Source organism: Rhincodon typus, chromosome 20 (assembly GCF_021869965.1).
Source record: "Rhincodon typus isolate 14 chromosome 20, sRhiTyp1.1, whole genome shotgun sequence".
NCBI classification, from domain to species: Eukaryota; Metazoa; Chordata; class Chondrichthyes; order Orectolobiformes; family Rhincodontidae; genus Rhincodon; species Rhincodon typus.
Window position 1 is genome coordinate 2,819,232 of NC_063351.1, and position 19,060 is coordinate 2,838,291.

General features: G+C 44.1%; 1 protein-coding gene across 2 annotated transcripts in view; it reads right to left on the reverse strand.

The window, feature by feature from the left end:
• Nucleotides 1–19,060, reverse strand: part of sirt1 (sirtuin 1) — a 45,960-nt gene that overhangs the window by 4,150 nt on the left and 22,750 nt on the right. For both annotated transcript variants that reach the window (XM_048608710.1, XM_048608709.1), the window contains 4 exons: nucleotides 12,346–12,493; nucleotides 11,361–11,440; nucleotides 9,329–9,515; nucleotides 6,323–6,913 (listed from right to left, as the gene is read on the reverse strand). In XM_048608710.1, coding sequence (XP_048464667.1) covers nucleotides 6,323–6,913; nucleotides 9,329–9,515; nucleotides 11,361–11,440; nucleotides 12,346–12,493 — 1,006 coding nt within the window. The remainder of the gene's footprint in view (nucleotides 1–6,322; nucleotides 6,914–9,328; nucleotides 9,516–11,360; nucleotides 11,441–12,345; nucleotides 12,494–19,060) is intronic.

The window sequence follows — 19,060 nt, forward strand, 5'->3', positions numbered from 1 at the left end:
TTAGAGATGGTCCAGGTAAACTTAAGGTTGGGGTGGAAGGTGTTGGTGAAGTGGATGAACTGTTCGAGCTCCTCGTGGGAGCACGAGGCGGTGCCGATACAGTCATCAATGTAACGGAGGAAGAGGTGGGGTTTAGGGCTGCTGTAGGTACGGAAGAGGGATTGTTCCACATAACCTACAAAGAGGCAGGCGTAGCTTGGGCCCATGCGGGTACCCATGGCCACCCCCTTTGTCTGTAGGTAGTGGGAGGAATTGAAAGAGAAGTTGTTGAGGGTGAGGACGAGTTCAGCTAAGCGGATGAGGGTTTCAGTGGAGGGGGACTGGTCGGGACTGCGGGACAGGAAGAAGCGGAGGGCCTTTAGGCCATCTGTACGGGGAATGCTGGTGTAGAGGGACTGGACGTCCATGGTAAAGATGAGGTGTTGGGGACCGGGGAATTGGAAGTTCTGGAGGAGGTGGAGGGCGTGGGTGGTGTCACGGACATAGGTAGGGAGTTCCTGGACCAAGGGGGAGAAAATGGAGTCCAGATATCCACCCATCCAGATGCCTTTTAAGTGTTATAATTGCACCAGCCTCCACCATTCCCTCTGGCAGCTCATTCCATGCACACACCACCCTCTGCGTGAAAAAGTTGCCCTTAGGTCCCTTCTAAATCTTTCCCTGCTCGCCTTAAACTTATGCCCTCTGGTTTTGGTCTCCCTACCCTTGGGAAAAGACCTTGAATATTTACTCTTTCCATGCTCCTAATGATTTTATAAACCTCTCTAAGGTCACCCCTCAGCCTCAGATGCTCCAGGGAAAATAGGCCCAGCTTATTCAGCGTCTCGCTATAGCTCAAACCCACCAACCCTGGCAACATTGTGTAACCTGACAACTTTTTAACCTACAGGATCCATACATTCCAGTCTCGCTGAGAATAACCTTCGTCTTTGAAGCTGGGAATACCTTTGTAAAGTTAATCACTTCACTTCCAATCTTTATTTCTACTTAAAAGTCACTGACCTAACAGATGTCCTACAAACATATAATCATTCTTAGAGTTAGCTGTTGATGCGAGTCCTACCTACCTACTGGCTGAGCTCGGTCACAAAAACCAACAGCAGAAACTTGAGCGCAAAATCAAGATTGACAACACACTACAATACAGAGGTACAGCTACCAGCTTTTGGAGCATTGGGTCTGGCAGATTATAGAGGACCGAGGGCTGAGTGAAGGGTGCTTGTTGAGGGTTAGTGGTCAGCAATGAGTTGGGGGTTGAGATTAATAGTTGTAGGGAGTCAGACTAGGTTTTAAATCTTCTAGTGCCTCCTGGTAACTATTAATTTCAGTCAGAATCTTCTGAATTCTCCGATTTTAAAGGCTTTCTCAGAGAGATCCAGACAAAAAGAATTTCCTGTGTAATTCCATGGAGTCAGCTAGGTCAGGATGGTCCCAATGTACAATACGAGACTGTGCTGCTCAAGTAACTCTCTTTTCCATTGGAATATCTTGGGCTAATCTTTACTCCTCACCATCTTCACCAAATGCAGAGTAACTGTGACATCATTGGTGCCTATTTGAGAGAATGTGCAGAGCACTGGCCTTACCTCACCCCAATGCAAACCAAGTAGCCTGTCAACAGATCCACATTGATCAGGCCATAACATCTTACCTAAGTAGAGCACAGAAAGAGGCCACAGAGCACAAGTCCAAGATAGCTCTTTCAAAGCACAATCCGGTTCATCTCTCTCCATTGCTCTCTCCTAGTATAACTAAACCTTTTGCTGCTTTAAGGTTTTATCCAAATTCTTTTTGGAAGCTACAATTGCATGTGTAGCCAACCTATCACTGTCACTGGAAACAAGTTTTTGATTTTCTGAAAGGATTAACTCTCAGGGTTGACATGGTGTCATCACAAAAATAACCAGGCCCTTCTTGGGCACATTTACGTTGAACATGGGAAATGTTTGGTCAATGAACACACACAAGCAGCCGCATAAAATGGATGAATTGGGAGGGGTAACTAACAATGGATACCTAAATAAAGCTAAGTACTTTTCAATTCTCTTGTTTTATTAGATCTCCTCGATGCCACACTCGGTCGAATGTGGCCTTGATGTCAAGGGCTGTCACTCTCACCTTACCCCTGGAATTCAGCTCTTTTGCCTATGTTTGGACGAAGGCTGTAATGAGGTCAGGAGCTGAGTGGCCTAGTGGAACCCAAACTGGGTGTCATTGAGCAGGTTATTGCTGAGGAGGTGCTGCTTGACAGCATTGTCAATGAAACCTTCCATCACTTTACTGTGATTGAGAGTAGACTGATAGGGCAGAAATTGGCCAGGTTAAAGTTGCCCTGCTTTGTGTACAGGACACACCTGGGCAATTTTCCACATTGTCAGGTAGATGCCACTGTCATAGCTGTACTGGAACAGCTCGGATAAGGGAACAGTGAGTTCTGGAGCACGTTATTGCCAGAACGTTGTCATGGTCTTTGCAGTGTCCAATGTCTCCAAACATTTCTTCATATCACGTGGAGTGAATCGAGTTGGTTGAGAACTGGTATCTGTGATACCGGGGACCATTAGAGGAGGCCAAGATGGATCATCCACTTGCACTTCTGGTTGAAGATTGCTGCAAATAGCTTCAGCCTTATCTTTTGCACTATCATGCTGGGCTCTTCCATCATTGAGAATGGGTTGCTGACTACCAATCACAACTGGTTACGACAGGACTGCAGAGCTTAGATCTGATCTGTTTGTTGCAGGATCGCTTAGCTCTGTCTATCACTTTTTGCTTATGTTATTTGGCATGCAAGTAGTCTCGTTTAGTAGCTTCACCAGGTTGACACATTTTTAGAAATGTCTGGTGCTGCTCCTGCTATGCACTCCTGCACTCTCCATTGAACCAAGGCTGACCCCCTGGCTTGATGGTAATGGCTGAGTGCTGGATATGCCGGGCCATGAGGTTGCAGATTGTGCTGGAGTACGATTCTGCTGTTGATGGCCCACAGTGCCTCACAGAGACTCAGTCTTGAGTTGCTAAATCTGTCCGAAGTCTGTCCCATTTAGCACGGTGATAGTGCCATACAACACGATGGAGGTTACTGTCAATATGAAGGCGTGAATTTGTCTCCACAAGATCTATGGGGTGGTCAATCTTACCAACATTGTCATGGACAGATACATTTGTGGCCAGCAGATTGGCAAGGATGAGGTCAAGTGTATTTATCCCTCTTGTTGGTTCCCTCACCACCTGCCGCAGACCCAGTCTAGCAGCTATGTCCTTCAGGACCTGACCAGCTCGATCAATAGTACTGCTGCTGAGCCACCACCCAGAGTGGATCCTTATCACCCTCAGTGCTTCTTCCAAGAGTTGTTCAACATGGAGGAGTACCGATTCATTAGCCGAATGAGGACAGTACAAGGTAATCAGCATGAAGTGTTCTTGTCTATGTTTGACCTGATGCTATGAAACTTCATGGCAACACAATGTTGAGCGCTCTGAAGGCAATTCCTCCCGACTGTATACCACTGAGCCACTACCTCTGCTGGGTCTGTCCTACTAGTGGGACAGGACATATGCAGGGATGGTGATGTGGTGTCTGGGACATTGTCTGTAAGGCATGATTCTACGTTTATGATTTATCAGATTGTTCCTGGACTATGAGATAGCCCTCCCAATTGTGGCACAAGACCCTTAGAAGTTGGTAAAGAGGACTTTGCAGGGTTGACAGGTTTCATTTCATTGTTGAGGCTTTGTAACAATTGGTACAACTGAGTGGCTTGCCAGGCCATTTGAGGGGGAAGTTGAGAGTCAATGATACTGGTGTGGCTTTGGAGTCACATGTAGGCCAGATAGGTGAGGCAGATTTCCTTTCCTGAACCAGATGGGTTTTTCTGACAATCAGCATGGTCATGATCTGATTCTTAATTCCAGGTACTTTATTGTATTCAAATTCCACTATTTGTCATGTCCCCAGAACATTAGCAGAGTTTCTGGATTAACAGTCTAGCAATAATACCATGAGGCTGTCACCTTCCCTGTAAACATGAGAGTGATAGGATTCTTGTGGCACAATGGTGGTACTGTCCCTCCCTCTACAGCAGCAAGGCTGGTTCAAGTCCCACCTTCCCTGAGGTGTGTCACAACATTCCTGACCAGGTTGATTAAAATAACCACAAGTTAGTGAGGCCACACCGAGGAAAACTGGTCAGCTCCTAAATGACTCAAACTCATTGATTCCACATCATTGACAAGTACACATGTTGAGTTCATCACTTGCAACTCTAGTTACTGAAGCAGTCTGCATCCATAAGCAGGAAAACTTGGACAACAACCTGACAAACAGCAAGTAACATTTACATCACATGAGGACCAGGCAATTATGTAGGAAGGATGAGTGAAGTGACCATGGCACTGTGGTCCAGGGCGACATTCATGTGGGGGAGGAAATGGGGATTTAATTGTGGTAGGGGACAGTGTAAAGAGCACAATCCAATGTTACCTCCGCACAGACCACAGCACGACGACACAACACAGCCAGACACACTAGTCACCCTACCGTACATCAGGGACATATCAGAGATGACCACAAGACTACTCAGACCCCTAGGTATCGGAGTAGCCCACAAACCAACAACCACCCTGCAACAGCTACTGATGAATGTAAAGGATCCCATACCCACAACCAATAAAACTAACATAATATACAAAATACTATGTAAGGACTGTGAGAAACATTACATAGGCCAAACTGGAAGAAAACTGACAGGATACACGAACACCAGTTAGCCACCAAGAGACACGACCAATTCTCACTGGTCTCAATACACACGGACAAAGGAGGACACGAATTCGACTGGGACAACACATTCATAATAGCACAAGCCAAACAGAGACATGCCAGGGAATTCCTGGAGGCCTGGCATTCCAATCGGAACTCCATCAACAACATATTGAATTGGACCCGATATGCAAACCACTGGAAAACAGAACCGGAAGTAATACCAACAATCCCAGCAAACCAAGGCATATAAATAACAAGCAGGACAGAACACCAACGCCTCACTGGAGGTGCACTGATGATTTTACCTGGCAGGGTGATGAAACGTCTGCAATCAAACACAGTGGCTCGGTGAGCAAGTCTACAACCTCATCCATGACGCGAGCTACAAATCTACTCAAAAACTTTAAAGGGGACAGTATAATTTCAGGGATACTATTTGCTACAGTGTAAGTGACAGTCCTGAAGGCTGTGTTGCTTAGTACTAACTCATTCCTTTGCAGAGCTGGTGCAAACATTAAGGACCAAATGGCCTCTGTCTGCACCATAACTATCTGTGATTCTGTGGTTTTAGCTGCTTTAACATGGCACACTCACTGAGGCAGTGCTACATTCTGTCGAACTGCATCTGGATGTTGTTAACCTCTTGTTGCTTGTGCTAACATTAATGAAGTATTGGCTGTCTCTAGGGGAAGCCCGTATTCAGCATGACACAGTTTCTCAGTCGCTTGGTTTGGAGACACAAATGAATTTCCACAAGCACGAGATACCAGTTCACCATAACTAGTCCAATAAAGGGGTCCACTCAGATTCATTAAACACCTCAGTTTGGACAATGGCTGCAGGCTGTCCTCCTTATTAGCACTAACTCTTTCCTCATCTCCTGCAGCTAGAAGCTTGGTCATCATTATTTATTGGCTCAACTGTATTCTCTGCTGCTTTCAAAGTTCTTTCACCAACTCCTTGGTCAGTCACTCTTGTGGTGCAGTGGTAGGCTCCTACCTCTAAGCCAGAAGGTCTGGGTTCAAGTTCCACCTGCTTCAAAGATGTGTCATAACACGTCCAAACAGACACATTAAAAGTAATTATAACTGTGCCCTGCTCCCCACCAGCAAACAACACCCCCTCCACACACACACACACACACACACAGTATTGCTGCATTACCAAGCGCAGCCAGTAGAACTGTTACAACTGATACCATCTGGGTTAAGGATGGGGGAAGGAGGGCAACAATAAGGATGCCCACTTCTACTTGTTGTTGAGTGCTGGAAGTGAGGACAGTACTGATCCTGGCTATCATGAACCCTATGCTCAAATAGCTAAGGTCAATGTCCAGGTCCTTCTCCATATAGATATATACAATCATGGACTTGGTTCAAGAAGGTAACTCACCAGCAATCAACAGCACCCTCAGGAGATTCTATACATAGACTTGCTAATATTTCTGGTGGGTCACCAGTGAATAGAGTGTTGGTCACTAGCCTTTACTGTCCAGTGCATGGAATAGATCAACACTCAAGAATACACAGGGGCAAAATTTCTACAAGAATGACTTACCACCCAATCTTTTGCTGATTTGTTCTTTTGGACATTTAGTGCTCCACCCTCTTTTGAAGGCTTCTTTCGCATGCTTTATATCACTTGGAACATGATGTCCCAGGTTTGGACAACTATCCTCAACAGGTTCGTCAGTGCAATTTCCAGAACTTTCCTCCACAGAACTCTTGCTCTCCAGTTCCTTCTCATGAAGACTCTTTTCGATCTCAGATTGCTCTGGATTTTCATTTACAGAACTTGTCATAGATTCCGCAACAGGTTCACAACTTATAGCAATAGAATCTTTTCTTGCGGTCAATTTGTGAGACTCCATTTCTTGTTCACATGAACTAGAATCTTCGGTTAAAATGGGAGGAGTGGGTGGAAGATCAAACGACGGACATTTTGACTCTTTTTGCAATCGTGGAGGCTTTTCAGTGATTTCTGTCAGCTTTATGGGATTGCTGCAAAGTTCTTCAAACTCTCCACCCAAACGATGAAATAGCTCATTAATGACAACGTCACAGTCACCCAACAGCTCCACATCAAAGTTCAGGTGATTCAAGGGCTCTCTATTAATGAGTATTTGAGGCACATGGTGTGGTACAGAGCCTAAATAAAATTCAAGAAATAGGGTTAGGATCATACTACACAGAAGACTACAAAATTGCACAACTAAACCATGGAAACAATGCTTGGAAATTCTGACCTGTACAGAGAATGCCAAATTAGCATTTTAAGGTGTGTTACAGAGTGTAATGAAGGACTCACACCTGAAGCTTCAATTTGCTTCTTTCTTCGACAAATACTGACTAAACGATCAGATAGTTCCAGCTTATGCGACTTTTCTTTCAAAGCTTTCTGTATCTGCAGCTCTCCTTCCACTCACAAATAAGATTTGGAAACACACTTAATCGTTTGCCAATTTCAGACCATGAATTACAAACTGAAGCAATTGCAATAAACAAGTTATACTGCCATTCCTTCACTGTCACAGGGCCAGATCCTGGAATTTCCTCTCAGTAGAACTGTGGGTGCCCCTACACAATGTGGATAGGACCAGCTCAAGAAGGCAGTTCACCACCACCACCTTCTGTCTTCAGCAGCAAACACTCGCACCCCACGAACAGAATAGAGTAAAAGTAACTAGCTTTAGTTTTGAAGCTAAAATGCAACACATCTCCTTTGATAATTCCTAAATGCGACACTGAACTGTGCATACCTAAAACACTATTCCTCAATCCTACTAAATTAGCTTGGCTGTAGCTGAAGGAGTTAGTTTGTCTTATTTGGGCCAGGGTCAGAGCAGGTTATAAACAAACTGAAACCCTGGCTGACAGTGCGTACTCAATAATGCATCAGAGATGCAGAGTAACTCAACAAGTCTGGCAGCATTTGTGGAGAGAGAAACAGTGTTAATGTTTCAAGTCCAATATGGCTCTGTAACTTGAGTCTGGAATTTGTCTCATCTTCACCTGTGAATAGTCACAAAGTGCTACATGTACTGCTTGCACTTTCAAAACTGGCTGCCATTGCATGCCAACATAAATCACTGTATTCTGAAGAGCAAAGACATTTTAAAGCTCAACTTTATCAACTGCACATACCGACCACCATCAAGAACACAGGGAAAAGTTCAGCTGCAACTTGTTTTGCATATTTGTTACATTATTAATATCAAAAACAAAAATAAGTAGGTGGATATCTTCACTGTTGGAGAGAAAGACACAAAACAGATTTCCAATCAGCTGTGCAGGCTAGGTGGATTGGCCATGCTAAATTGCCCATAGAGTTCAGGGATGTTTAGGTTAGGTGGGTTGTTGGGAGATGGGTCTGGGTGGGATGCTCCAAGGGTCAGCGTGGACTTGTTGGGCCGAAGGGCCTGTTTCCACACTGTAGGGATTCTATGATTTCATTAAAAAAAACATGGAGTTACTTTTGATGCTCATTTTGGACATACATCTAGACTTTCATAATTTCTGTGGAGTGTGTGCTCCAATTTCTGTGGAATAAATCTCCCTTACTCAGCATTAACAACATTCCTTAGCCCCAGTGTTCAGAGCCTTGTTGTAACAATATCCTTTTGCCCACACGTCTGTGAGGCCTTTCTGGAGTTCTGAATTTGAAATATTTATTCGTGTGATATGGGTGTCTAGGCTTGCATTTATTACCCATCCCAAACTGCCCTGGAACAGGTGTGGGTGAACAACCATTTTGAACCATTGTTATGCTTGGCATGCAGGGACACACACAGTCGTGTTAGGAAAGGAGGTTCTCGATTTTGACTCATTGACGGTGAAGGATGAGCAATATAATTCCAAGTCAGGATGTCGTGTGTCTTGGTTAGGAACTTGCACGTAGTGTTGCCTATATGGATCTGGTGCCCTTCTTCTTCAAGATGTGACCATGGCTTGCTGGCTTGAGATCACCAAAACTCACTTTATATAAATGCCTTATGGCCAAAAGACTATCAGTATGTCAGAAATCACAAATTCTACAGCTGACAGACCAGTGTTCAATCACCACCGACAGTTTCAAACTAGGAATTTTGATTAAAAACACAAAACAATATTTATCTGCTTCAAAATTTATACAAAGAGCAATGACTGACAGACTATGCAACAGTTGCAAAACCATATGTAACACAACACAAACCAAATACACTTCCATACAGAACATGCTACAGGAAGAACCCAAGCTTTGAGTGCAAATTTAGCTAAACATCAAAAGCTGAACTTCTGCTGAAAGCACTGGACACAAAGGGCACTGCATCCAAGCAGTCCTTTTTTTAACGGTGTGGCACTATTTGAACTGATGTGAATGTAGACGCCCAACTTCAACATTTCAAACAACAACAGAGAAGACTGGAAATATTCGAGAGGTCAGGCAGCTACTGTGGAGACAGTAGAAATAATGTTTCAAGTCAATGACCTTCAACTTTCCAGAATTCAAACTTCGCTGCCTGTGATACCACATGAACAGCACAAGGCATCAATGTGGACCTAAACAAAGGGTAGAATTTCTTACTTGGAATGAGGGCCACTGGCCGCACTTTTAAGGAAGATCCGATCACAATCAAGAGATCAACTTCGTCTTTGTCATATTTCATACTTCTGTGGAATTGCTCTGGTAGGTTTTCTCCAAAGAACACTATATCTGGCTTCATAATCGCAAGAGGAATATCAAGTGGACACTTTGGGCACCGGGGCACCACCTAATGAGGAATGGAATGCATAGATTAGTTCTACACTCCAAGCTATTCTGCTTAATTAGACACACACATCTCTCAACAAGCATATATTGATCTATAAATTAGTCCTGGTATACAAACTCCAGACAATCAAGTGGTATAGTATATTAATGACTATTAATGGAGGAAGGAAGTGAATGCACTGTAGCTAAATTTGCAGATAACACTAAATTAGATGCAAAGGCAGGTTGCAAGAGGGATACAACCAGTTTACAGAGATACATTGATAAGGTAATTAAGTGGCAAAAAGTTGGCAAATGGAGAATAAAATGGGAAAATGTAAAGTTGCTCATTTTGGAAGGGAGAACAAAAGAATGGTATTATTTAAATTGAGAGAAGCTGGTAAAAGCTGCAATACAAAGGGACATGGGGCACTTGCACATGAAGCATAAAAAACTAGTACACAGGTACAGCAGGTAATCAGGAAGGCTAATGGAGAACACTGGCTCTTATTTAAGGGGGATGGAGTACAAGAGAGGGAAGTCTTATTGCAACTGTACAATGTAGTGGTGAGTCTACATCTGGGGTACTGTCAGCAGTTTTGGGCCCCTTATTTAAGGAAAGCTTTCATTTCATCGGAGGCTGTTCAGAAAAGGTTCACTAGGATGATCCCTGGTATGGAGGGATTGTCTTATGAGTGAAGGTTAAACAGGTTGGGACTCTACTCGCTGGAGTTTAGAAGAGTGAGGGGTGATCTCACTGAGACATATTCGATTCTTAAGGGGCTTGACAGGATAAATGCTGAGAGGATATTTCCCCGCATGGGACAGTCTAGGACCAGAGGGCATAGTCTCATAATAAAGGGGCGCAAATTTAAGACGGAGATGAGGAGGAACCTTTCCTCTGAGGGTTGCGTGTCTCTGAAATATCTTGCCACAGAGAGCTGCGAGGCAGAGTCCTTGGGTATATTTAAGGCTGAGATAGAAAGAATCTTGATTAATAGGGGAATCAAGGGTTAAGGGGAAAAGGCAGGAAAGTGGACAGGAGGAACACTGGATCAGCCATGATCCGACTGAATGGCGGAGTAGGTTTGAGGGGCTAAATTCTGGTTTTTGTAACCAAGTGGGCGCCAGTGAATAGCAACTTTGTGCACTTTTTGCTATATTTATGTATTCCTATACTTAGTACATGTGACATGTACCTATTTCTTATGGTCTAATATACAAGACGACAGAATGGGGTTGACCTCATGAACTGTGGTAACTGTCAAGTCTCCACATTTAGCAACCAAACAGCAGATGAAAAAGCAGCCTGATGTTATCATCAAAACACAGACATGTGTCCCTCCCACTGCCTAGCACAAAAGCTACACAGACAGTAGTCCAAAATCAGCCAGTGTCCTGGGCAGGGAGAACTTTGTTCTAGTGCATCTGACCGTTATCAGTGCATGGGGAGGCGATGGCCTAGTGGTATTATCGCTGGACTGTTAATCCAGAGACCCAGGTAATTTTCTGGGGACCCGGGTTCAAATCCCGCCATGGCAGTTGGTGGAATTTGAATTCAATAAATATTTGGAATTAAGAATATAATAATGACCATGAATCCATTATCGGAAAAGCCCATCTAGTTCAATAATGTCCTTTAGGAAGGAAACTGCCATCCTTACCTGGTTTGGCCTACATGTGACTTTTAACTGCCCTCTGGGCAATTAGGGATGGGCAGTAAATACTGCCTAGCCAGCAACACCCTCATCCCATGAATGAATTAAAAAAAGGAAAGGAGAGGTAGTCCCAATTACATGCCTTAGAGGAAAGTACTGATATAAAAGACCAACTGTAACAAATATTCAACAAACAGGCTTATCCTTACCTGATTGAAAACATCTTTTCTGATTGTTTCACAATCAACTTTATATTTGCACATCAAACAAGAAGCCATCGCAAATGAACCTGCAGAAAATTTCCAGAAAATAAAGCAACAGTTTTGCTACTAATCAAGAGGAAAAATTTACACAGAAATTTATTAATGCCTAAAAGCTTAGTTTGGAAAGTGTAGCAAATCCAAAGCTGCAAACTGATCCAAATAATGGTTCCTCCAAAGTGATGTTAGGACAAAGGTGTCCAACATTTCACATAAAGAAGTTACACCATCATTTCAGCAATATATAACAAAATCTTTCCCCAAATAACAAAAATAATCTCTTTTGTCTTTTGCTAGATGCGAGCCCTTCTCCACTGTATTATAAACTCCCAACATGTCTTTTGTTGCACAGTGGTAGTGTCCCTACCTCTGATTCAGGAGGCCCAGGTTCAAGTCCCATCTGCTCCAGAGGGTTGTGAAATCATATCACTGAACATATGTTGATTAGAGAATATCAGTACACTCTGAGCAAGGAATACCAGACAAACTCAGCATTACATGCTCCACTCCACAAACACAAACAGCCTGGCCCCACAAATGATCCCATCATCTGCCAGGTCAAGTCTGAAGTGACAGAATGTAGATGGCACAATGCCAAAGTGGTGTGGAATGCTTGGTTTCAAATGCATGCCACTGATTGGAGCCATGTAACCTTGTACTTGAGATGCAAGGTCACAGAGACCATGTGTTTAATAGAAGCTCAACACATTCTCAGACTTGTAATTGTTCAGAACTGCTTTTATTATAATATTTGTATCCCACCAAACAAAAAAGCAGCAACTGTAAACTACAATGCTTTCTGTTCATGAAAGCATGCAATTGCCAAGGATGGATCGACGAGGATCTAGGGAGGGGAGCAGAGGGCGCAGGGAAAAGTGATGGAAAACTCATTCAGTAATTTTAGTACCTAGTTAAGAGATTATCCTCAACTAACCATGACACTCAACAATCCTGCGAATGCCAGCAACCTGTTCCAGGGTGTCGATGTTCTGGGTGTAATTCCGCAGCAGCCTCTCTTGCTTATCGAGCAAAGCTATAAATTTGTGGCAAAGAGATGGCTGGAACTGGCCAGGATAAATCTCCTGTGTAATAAAAATACAAGGAATTACACTCAAATTTAAGAAGTTCAGATATTAATACTGAATTAAGCAACAGACCAACTTAATACACAATTTCATCAACAATGAGAGATAGCAAGAACTGGAGATACTGGAGTCAGAGTCAACACAGTGTGGAGCTGGAGGAACACAGCAGGTCAGGCAGCATCGGAGGAGCAGAAAAGTCGATGTTTTGGGTCAGGACCCTTCATCAGAACTCCAGTTCTGAAGAAGTGTCCCGACCCAAAACATCAACTTCTCTGCTCCTCCGATGCTGCCTGACCTGCTGTGTTCCGCCAGCTCCACACTGTGTTGACTTCATCAGTCGTGAGGTTTTTATCTGATCAGGCTTCTGGAATTCTGATTGTATTGGGTGTGCTAGCTCAAGAAGTATTCAAGCAATAAATTTACAACTGTTTAAATGGTTTGTCTCCCCTCTCCACAGAGCAATTTTGCAGCAAATTCCCTTTACATTTAACAAGGATAGAGTTTTCACTAGGTCAATAGAAGCTCATTTAAAAGTCAGTAAAGAAGCAATTAAACTACTACAAGATCATGGCAAGCCTTTTAGCTCCATAATACTGAGGGTAGCTCACGGAAAGCGATGCAACACTGAACACACTGCTCGGCCAGTCACAGCAGCAAATAGGAGTCAGCTTTTTTTAAAAAAAGTCGGATATACCAATTGTTGGGGGGAGGCAGTGGCTTAGTGATAGTGTCACTGAGCAAGTAATCCAGAACCCAAAGCTTTATGTTCTGAGGACAGAAGTTCAAATGCCACCATGACAGATGGAGACATTTAAATTCAGTAAAATCTGAAACAAAAAAAAAACAAATCTAATGGCAACCACATAATCATTGTCAATTTTAAAAAAAAATCTGGTTCATTAATATTCTTTAGGGAAGGAAATCTGCCATCCTGACCTGGTTTGGCCTACATGTGACTCCAGACACACAGCAATGTGGTTGACTCTTAACAGCCCTCTGGACAATAATGCTGACCTAGCAAGTGACCCATACTCCATGACCGAATAATAGAAAAAAAAAGCTATGGATTGCATAGCAATTAAGGCTCTAAAACAGTGTAAGCCAAAAATAGAAACATGGCTAAAGCATGGACTCAGCTGTAAGTCTGGAGGTTTTTAATAGGCACAGAGAGATGCCAATCGAGTTTGAAAGCACAGGAGAAAAGGCGTATCATGATGTTTGCATGAAGGCAGTAAAGATGAGAAGCAGACAAAAGTGTGCCTGCAGCAGAGAAAGCTGGGAGAAATATCAGTAAGAGAGAGCGACAAGGCCTAGAGGAATTTGCAGATGACAATGAAGCACCAAGGATGAATATGGATGAAGACAAAAAAGTCTAAGAAGTATTTGTGACAATCATGTACACATTACAGCACAAAGTAATTGTAGGGTGACGGCACAGAAAATTACACTCTGCAGTGAAATACAAAGACCTTTAAGCCATTTCCAGTGAATGAAGTTATTAGCTTTTAATTGGAAATATTAGTTTTCCATTGGATTACCTTTTGTTATCAAGACAGTGGACTAATACATTCGTATCATTGCAAAGTAACCTTGACCAAACTAAGCTTTACAGCAGACAATGTAGTTGGTGTAACACAGGACGAAGTTCATACCAAAGCACATGACTGCTGGATTGTGCACATGTGAAGCAAAGGACCACAGAGAGGCAGCCATGGCTTATTGGTATTACCACCAGACTATTAATCCAGAAACTCAGCTATTGTTTTGGGGACGCAGGTTCAAATCCTGCCACAACAGATGGTGAAATCTGAATTCAGTTAAAAAAATCTGGAATTAAGATTCCAGCGATGACCATGAAACCATTGCAGGTTGTCAGAAAAACTGATCTGGTTTGTTATTGTCCTTCAGGAAAGGAAACTGCCATCCTCACCTGGTCTGGCCTACATGTGAATCTAGAGCGATAGCAACATGGTTGACTCTCAACTGCCCTCTGAAATGGCCTGGCAAGCTAATCGTTTATATCAATCGCTCAAAAGTCTCAAGGAAGAAATGAAACCGGACGGACTACTTGGTGACTGTGCAAAGTCCTCCTTACTAAAATCTGGGGGCTAGTCCCAAAACTGGGAGACCCGCGCAGGGGTGATGGAACAGTTGGGAGCTGCTGTTCTGGCAGCTCTCAACATCGACTCTGGATCCCATCAAGTCTCTTGGCTCCAGGTTAAACATGGAGAAAAGGAACCTCCTGCTATTTCTAAGTACCGTTCTTGCTCAGCTGATGAATCAGTACTCCTCAATGTTGAGCAACACTTGGACGAAGCACCAGAGTGCAAAAGTACTCTGGGTGGGGGATTTCAACATCCACCACCAAGAGTGGCTCGGCAGCAGTACCACTGATCGAGCTGGTCGGGTCCTAAAAGGACATAAGCTGCTAGACTGGGTCTGTGGCAGGTGATGAGAGAACCAACAAGTGCGAAAAACATATTTGACCTCATCCTTACCAAATCTACCATGTGCAGATGCACATGTCCATGGCAGCATCAGTAAGAGTGACAAATACTCAGTCCCTGTGGACACAAAGTCCCACCTTTGCATCGAGAATACCCTCCACTGTTTTGTGTGGCACTATCGCCACACTAATTGGGACAGACTTCAAACGGATCTAGCAACTCAAGACTGGGCATTCATGAGGCGGTGTGCCATCAACAGCAGCAGAATTGTACTCCAGCACAATTTGTAACCTCATGGCCGGGCATATCCCCCACTCAACCATTACCATCAATCTGGGGGATCAACCCTGGTTCAATGGAGAGTGCAGGAAGGGCTTGCCAGGGGCAGCACCAGGCATACCTGAAAATGAGGTGTCAGCCTGGTGAAGATACCAAACAGGACCACTTGCATGCCAAACAGCATCAGCACCAAATGAAAGACAAAGCTAAGCTATCCCACAACTAATGGATCAGATCTAAACTTTGCAGTCACACTGCATTCAGTGGGTGGGTGATTAAACAGCTCACTGGAGGAGGAGGTGGCTGTAAATGCAAAAGGTGAAGCTAATCGTTCACAGCAATCTTTAGCCACAAGTGCCAAGTGGATGATCCATCTTGGTCTCCTTTAGTGGTCTCCTGTATTACAGATATCAGGATTCAGCCAATTCAATTCACTTCACGTGATATCAAGAAACGGTTAGAGGCACTGGATACTGAAAAGGCTATGAGCCCTGACAACATTCTGGCAATTGTACTGAAGGCTTGTGCTCCAGAACTTGCTGCATCCTAGACAAGCTCTTCCAGTTACAACCCTAGCATCGACCCAAAAAGTGGAAAATTGCCCAGGTATGTCCTGTATATAAAAAGCTGGACAAAGCCAACTGGGCCAATTACCACTCCATCAGTTTACTCTCAGTTATCAGTAAAGTGATGGACGGTGTCATCAACAGTGCTATCAAGCAGCACCGGCTCAGTGACTCACAGTTTGGGTTCCACCAGGGCCACTCAGCTCCTGATCTCATTACAGCCTTGGTTCAAACATGGACAAAAGAGCTGAATTCTAGAGGTGATGTCAGAGTGACCGCCCTTGACATCAAGGCTGCATTTGACCGAGTGTGGCATTAAGGAGATCTGATTTATTGTTGTCACATGTACCAAAGTACAGTGAAAAGCCTTGTTTTGCAAGCAGTACAGGCAGATCATAGCATACAAGGTCATATAGATCATAGGGAGCTTAGACAGAGCGAGGCGTAAGGTTATGGCTGCACAGGATGTGTACAAAAACAAGATCAACATTAGGTTTGAAACTAGAGAGGTCCATTCAGCAGTCTAATAACTGCAAGGAAGAAGCTGTTATTGAATCTGTTGGTATGTGTGTTTAAGCTTCTGTATCTTCTGCCCAACGGAAGAGATTTGAAGAGGGTATTAGCAGGGTGGAAGTGGTCTTTGATGATGTTGGCAGCCTTTTTGTGGCAACGAAAAGTATAGATAGAGTCCACAGATGGGAGGTTGGCTTCCGTGATGGTCTTGGCTGTGCACACAATTTTCTGTAGTTTCCTGCGGTCCTGGGCACAGCAGTTGCCATACCTAGTTATTATGCACCCGGATAGAATGCTTTCTACTGTGCATCTATAAAAGTTGGTGAGGGTCCTTACAGACATGCCAAATTTCCTAAGCTGCCTGAGGAAGAGGTGGTGTTGTTGTGCCTTCTTGACCGTTGTATCTACGTGGTAGGTCCAGGACAGATTGTTGGTAATTGTCATTGCTAGGAACTGAATGCTCTCAACCTCAGCTTGTTGATGTTGATAGGGGCGTATCCTCCTCCTCCTTCCTTCCTGAAGTCAATGATCAGTTCTTTTGTTTTACCGACAAAGAGAAAAGTTATTATCATTGCACCACGACACCAAGCAGTTTCCTTCGTGTACTCTGACTCATCATTGTTTGATATCTGGACTACAATGGTGGCGTTGTCAGTGAACTTGTAGATTGCGTTCATACAAAATTTGGCTACACAGTCACGTGTACTGTTGGGGGCTGAGTAACGCATCCTTGTGGGGCTCCAGTGTTGAGGATTATCGTGGAGGAAGTGCTGCTATCTTCACTGATTGCAGTTTGTCCATCAGGAAGCTGAGGATCCAGCTGTAGAGGGTGGAGCCTAGACCTAAGTTTCAGAGTTTTGACATTAGTCTGGTAGGGATTATGGTGTTGAAGGCAGAGCTGTAGTCAATGAGTAGGGGCCTAACGTAAGGGTCCTTGTTATTCAGATGTTCCAGGAATGAGTGCAGGGCTAGGGAAATGGCATCAGCTGTGCACCTGTTTCACCAGCAGGCAAACTGCAGGGGATTGAAGCAGGTTGGGGGACTAGAGTTGATGTGGACCATGACTAACCTCCCGAAGCAATTCATGATTATAGAGGTCAGAGTCACTGGGCGGTAGTCATTGAGGCATGTTGCATGCGTTGTCTTTGGAACTGGGATGATAGTGGTCTTCTTGAAGCAAAAACCAGCAAAAATCTAGCAAAACTGGTGTAAATGGGTATCCGGGGCAAACTCTCTCCCGGTTGGAGTCATACCTGGCAAATACGAAGGCGCTTGTGGTTATTGGAGGTTAGTCATCTCAGCTCCAGGACATGTCTGCAGGAGCTCCTTAGGCTAGTGTGCTAGACCCAACCATCTTCAATGATCTTCGCTCCAACATAAAGTTAGAATTAAGGACGTTCACCGATGACTGCACAGTGTTTGCACAATTGCACCATTTGTGACTTCTCAGATACTGAAATAGTCCATGTTCAAATGTGACAAGATCTGGGCGATATCTAGGCTTGGGTTGACAAGTGGTAAGTAACATTCGCACAACACAAGTGCCAGGCAATGAGCTTCTCTGATAAGAGACAATTTAACCACCACCCCTTGAAATTCACTGATGTTATCATCGCTGAATACCCCACTATCAACATTCTGGGGGTTACCATTGACCAGAATCTCAACTAGAGTTGCCATATGCTACAAGATCAGTTCAGAGGCTAGGAATACTGCAGCTAGTTACTCACCTCTTGACTCTCCAAAGCCTGTCCACCATCTCTAAGGCACAAGTCAGGAGTGTGATGGAAAACTCCCCACTTGCCTAGAGGGATGCAGCTCCAACAACACTCAAGAAGCTTGATATCATCCAGTACAAAGCAGCCCGCTTGATTGGCACCACATCCACAAGCATCCACTCCCTCCACCAATGACACTTAGCAGCAGCAGTGTGGCTATCTACAAGATGTACTGCAGAAATTTACCAAAGGTACTTTGACAGCACCTTACAAACCCACAACCACTTCTATCTCGAAAAACAAGGGCAGCAGATTCACAGGAATACCACCAACTGCACGGTTGCTTCTAAACCACTCACCATCCTAGCTTGGAAATATATTGCTGTTCCTTCACTGTTACTGGGTCAGAATCTTGGAACTCCTCCCCGCCCCACTAATAGTAATGTGAGTCTACCTACAGCACACGGACTGCAGCAGTTCAAGGAGGCAGCTCACCACCACCTTCTCAAGGGCAACTAGGAGGGGCAATAACTGCTGGCCAACCAGTGACACCCACGTCCCACAAGTGAATTATAAAGAAAAGGCAGCAAAGATGTTTCAAAAGGATGGAATTCCATAATGGAAAAGGAGGAATTTTTTCATCCATGGTCAGGTCTGGAGCACCGGAATCCACAGAGGATGGGCCTCGATGCAGAGGGGAACTTGGACCATGATAGGCTGCAAAAGACAACACTGGTCAAGATTTAGACGGAGAAGGGACGGAGTTAGAAGAGCTGTGGAAGCATAACAAAGTAGACATTGGGACCAATCACACGTGGAGACTCAAGCTTCAACGTCATTCCATGTTCCACATCTTTGGGCCAAGAGGAAGACTGATTTGAAACTGGAGACATGTAGGCTTTGGTTGTGGTTGTGCCAGCATAAAGGCAGAGGAAGTTTAAGCTCTTTTGTGACTTCGTGAGTGCCAGCACAAATTTGGAGATAGTGGAAAAATCTCATGAGGGACAAATGCAATCTGAAACTAGGCAAAAGCAGCAACTT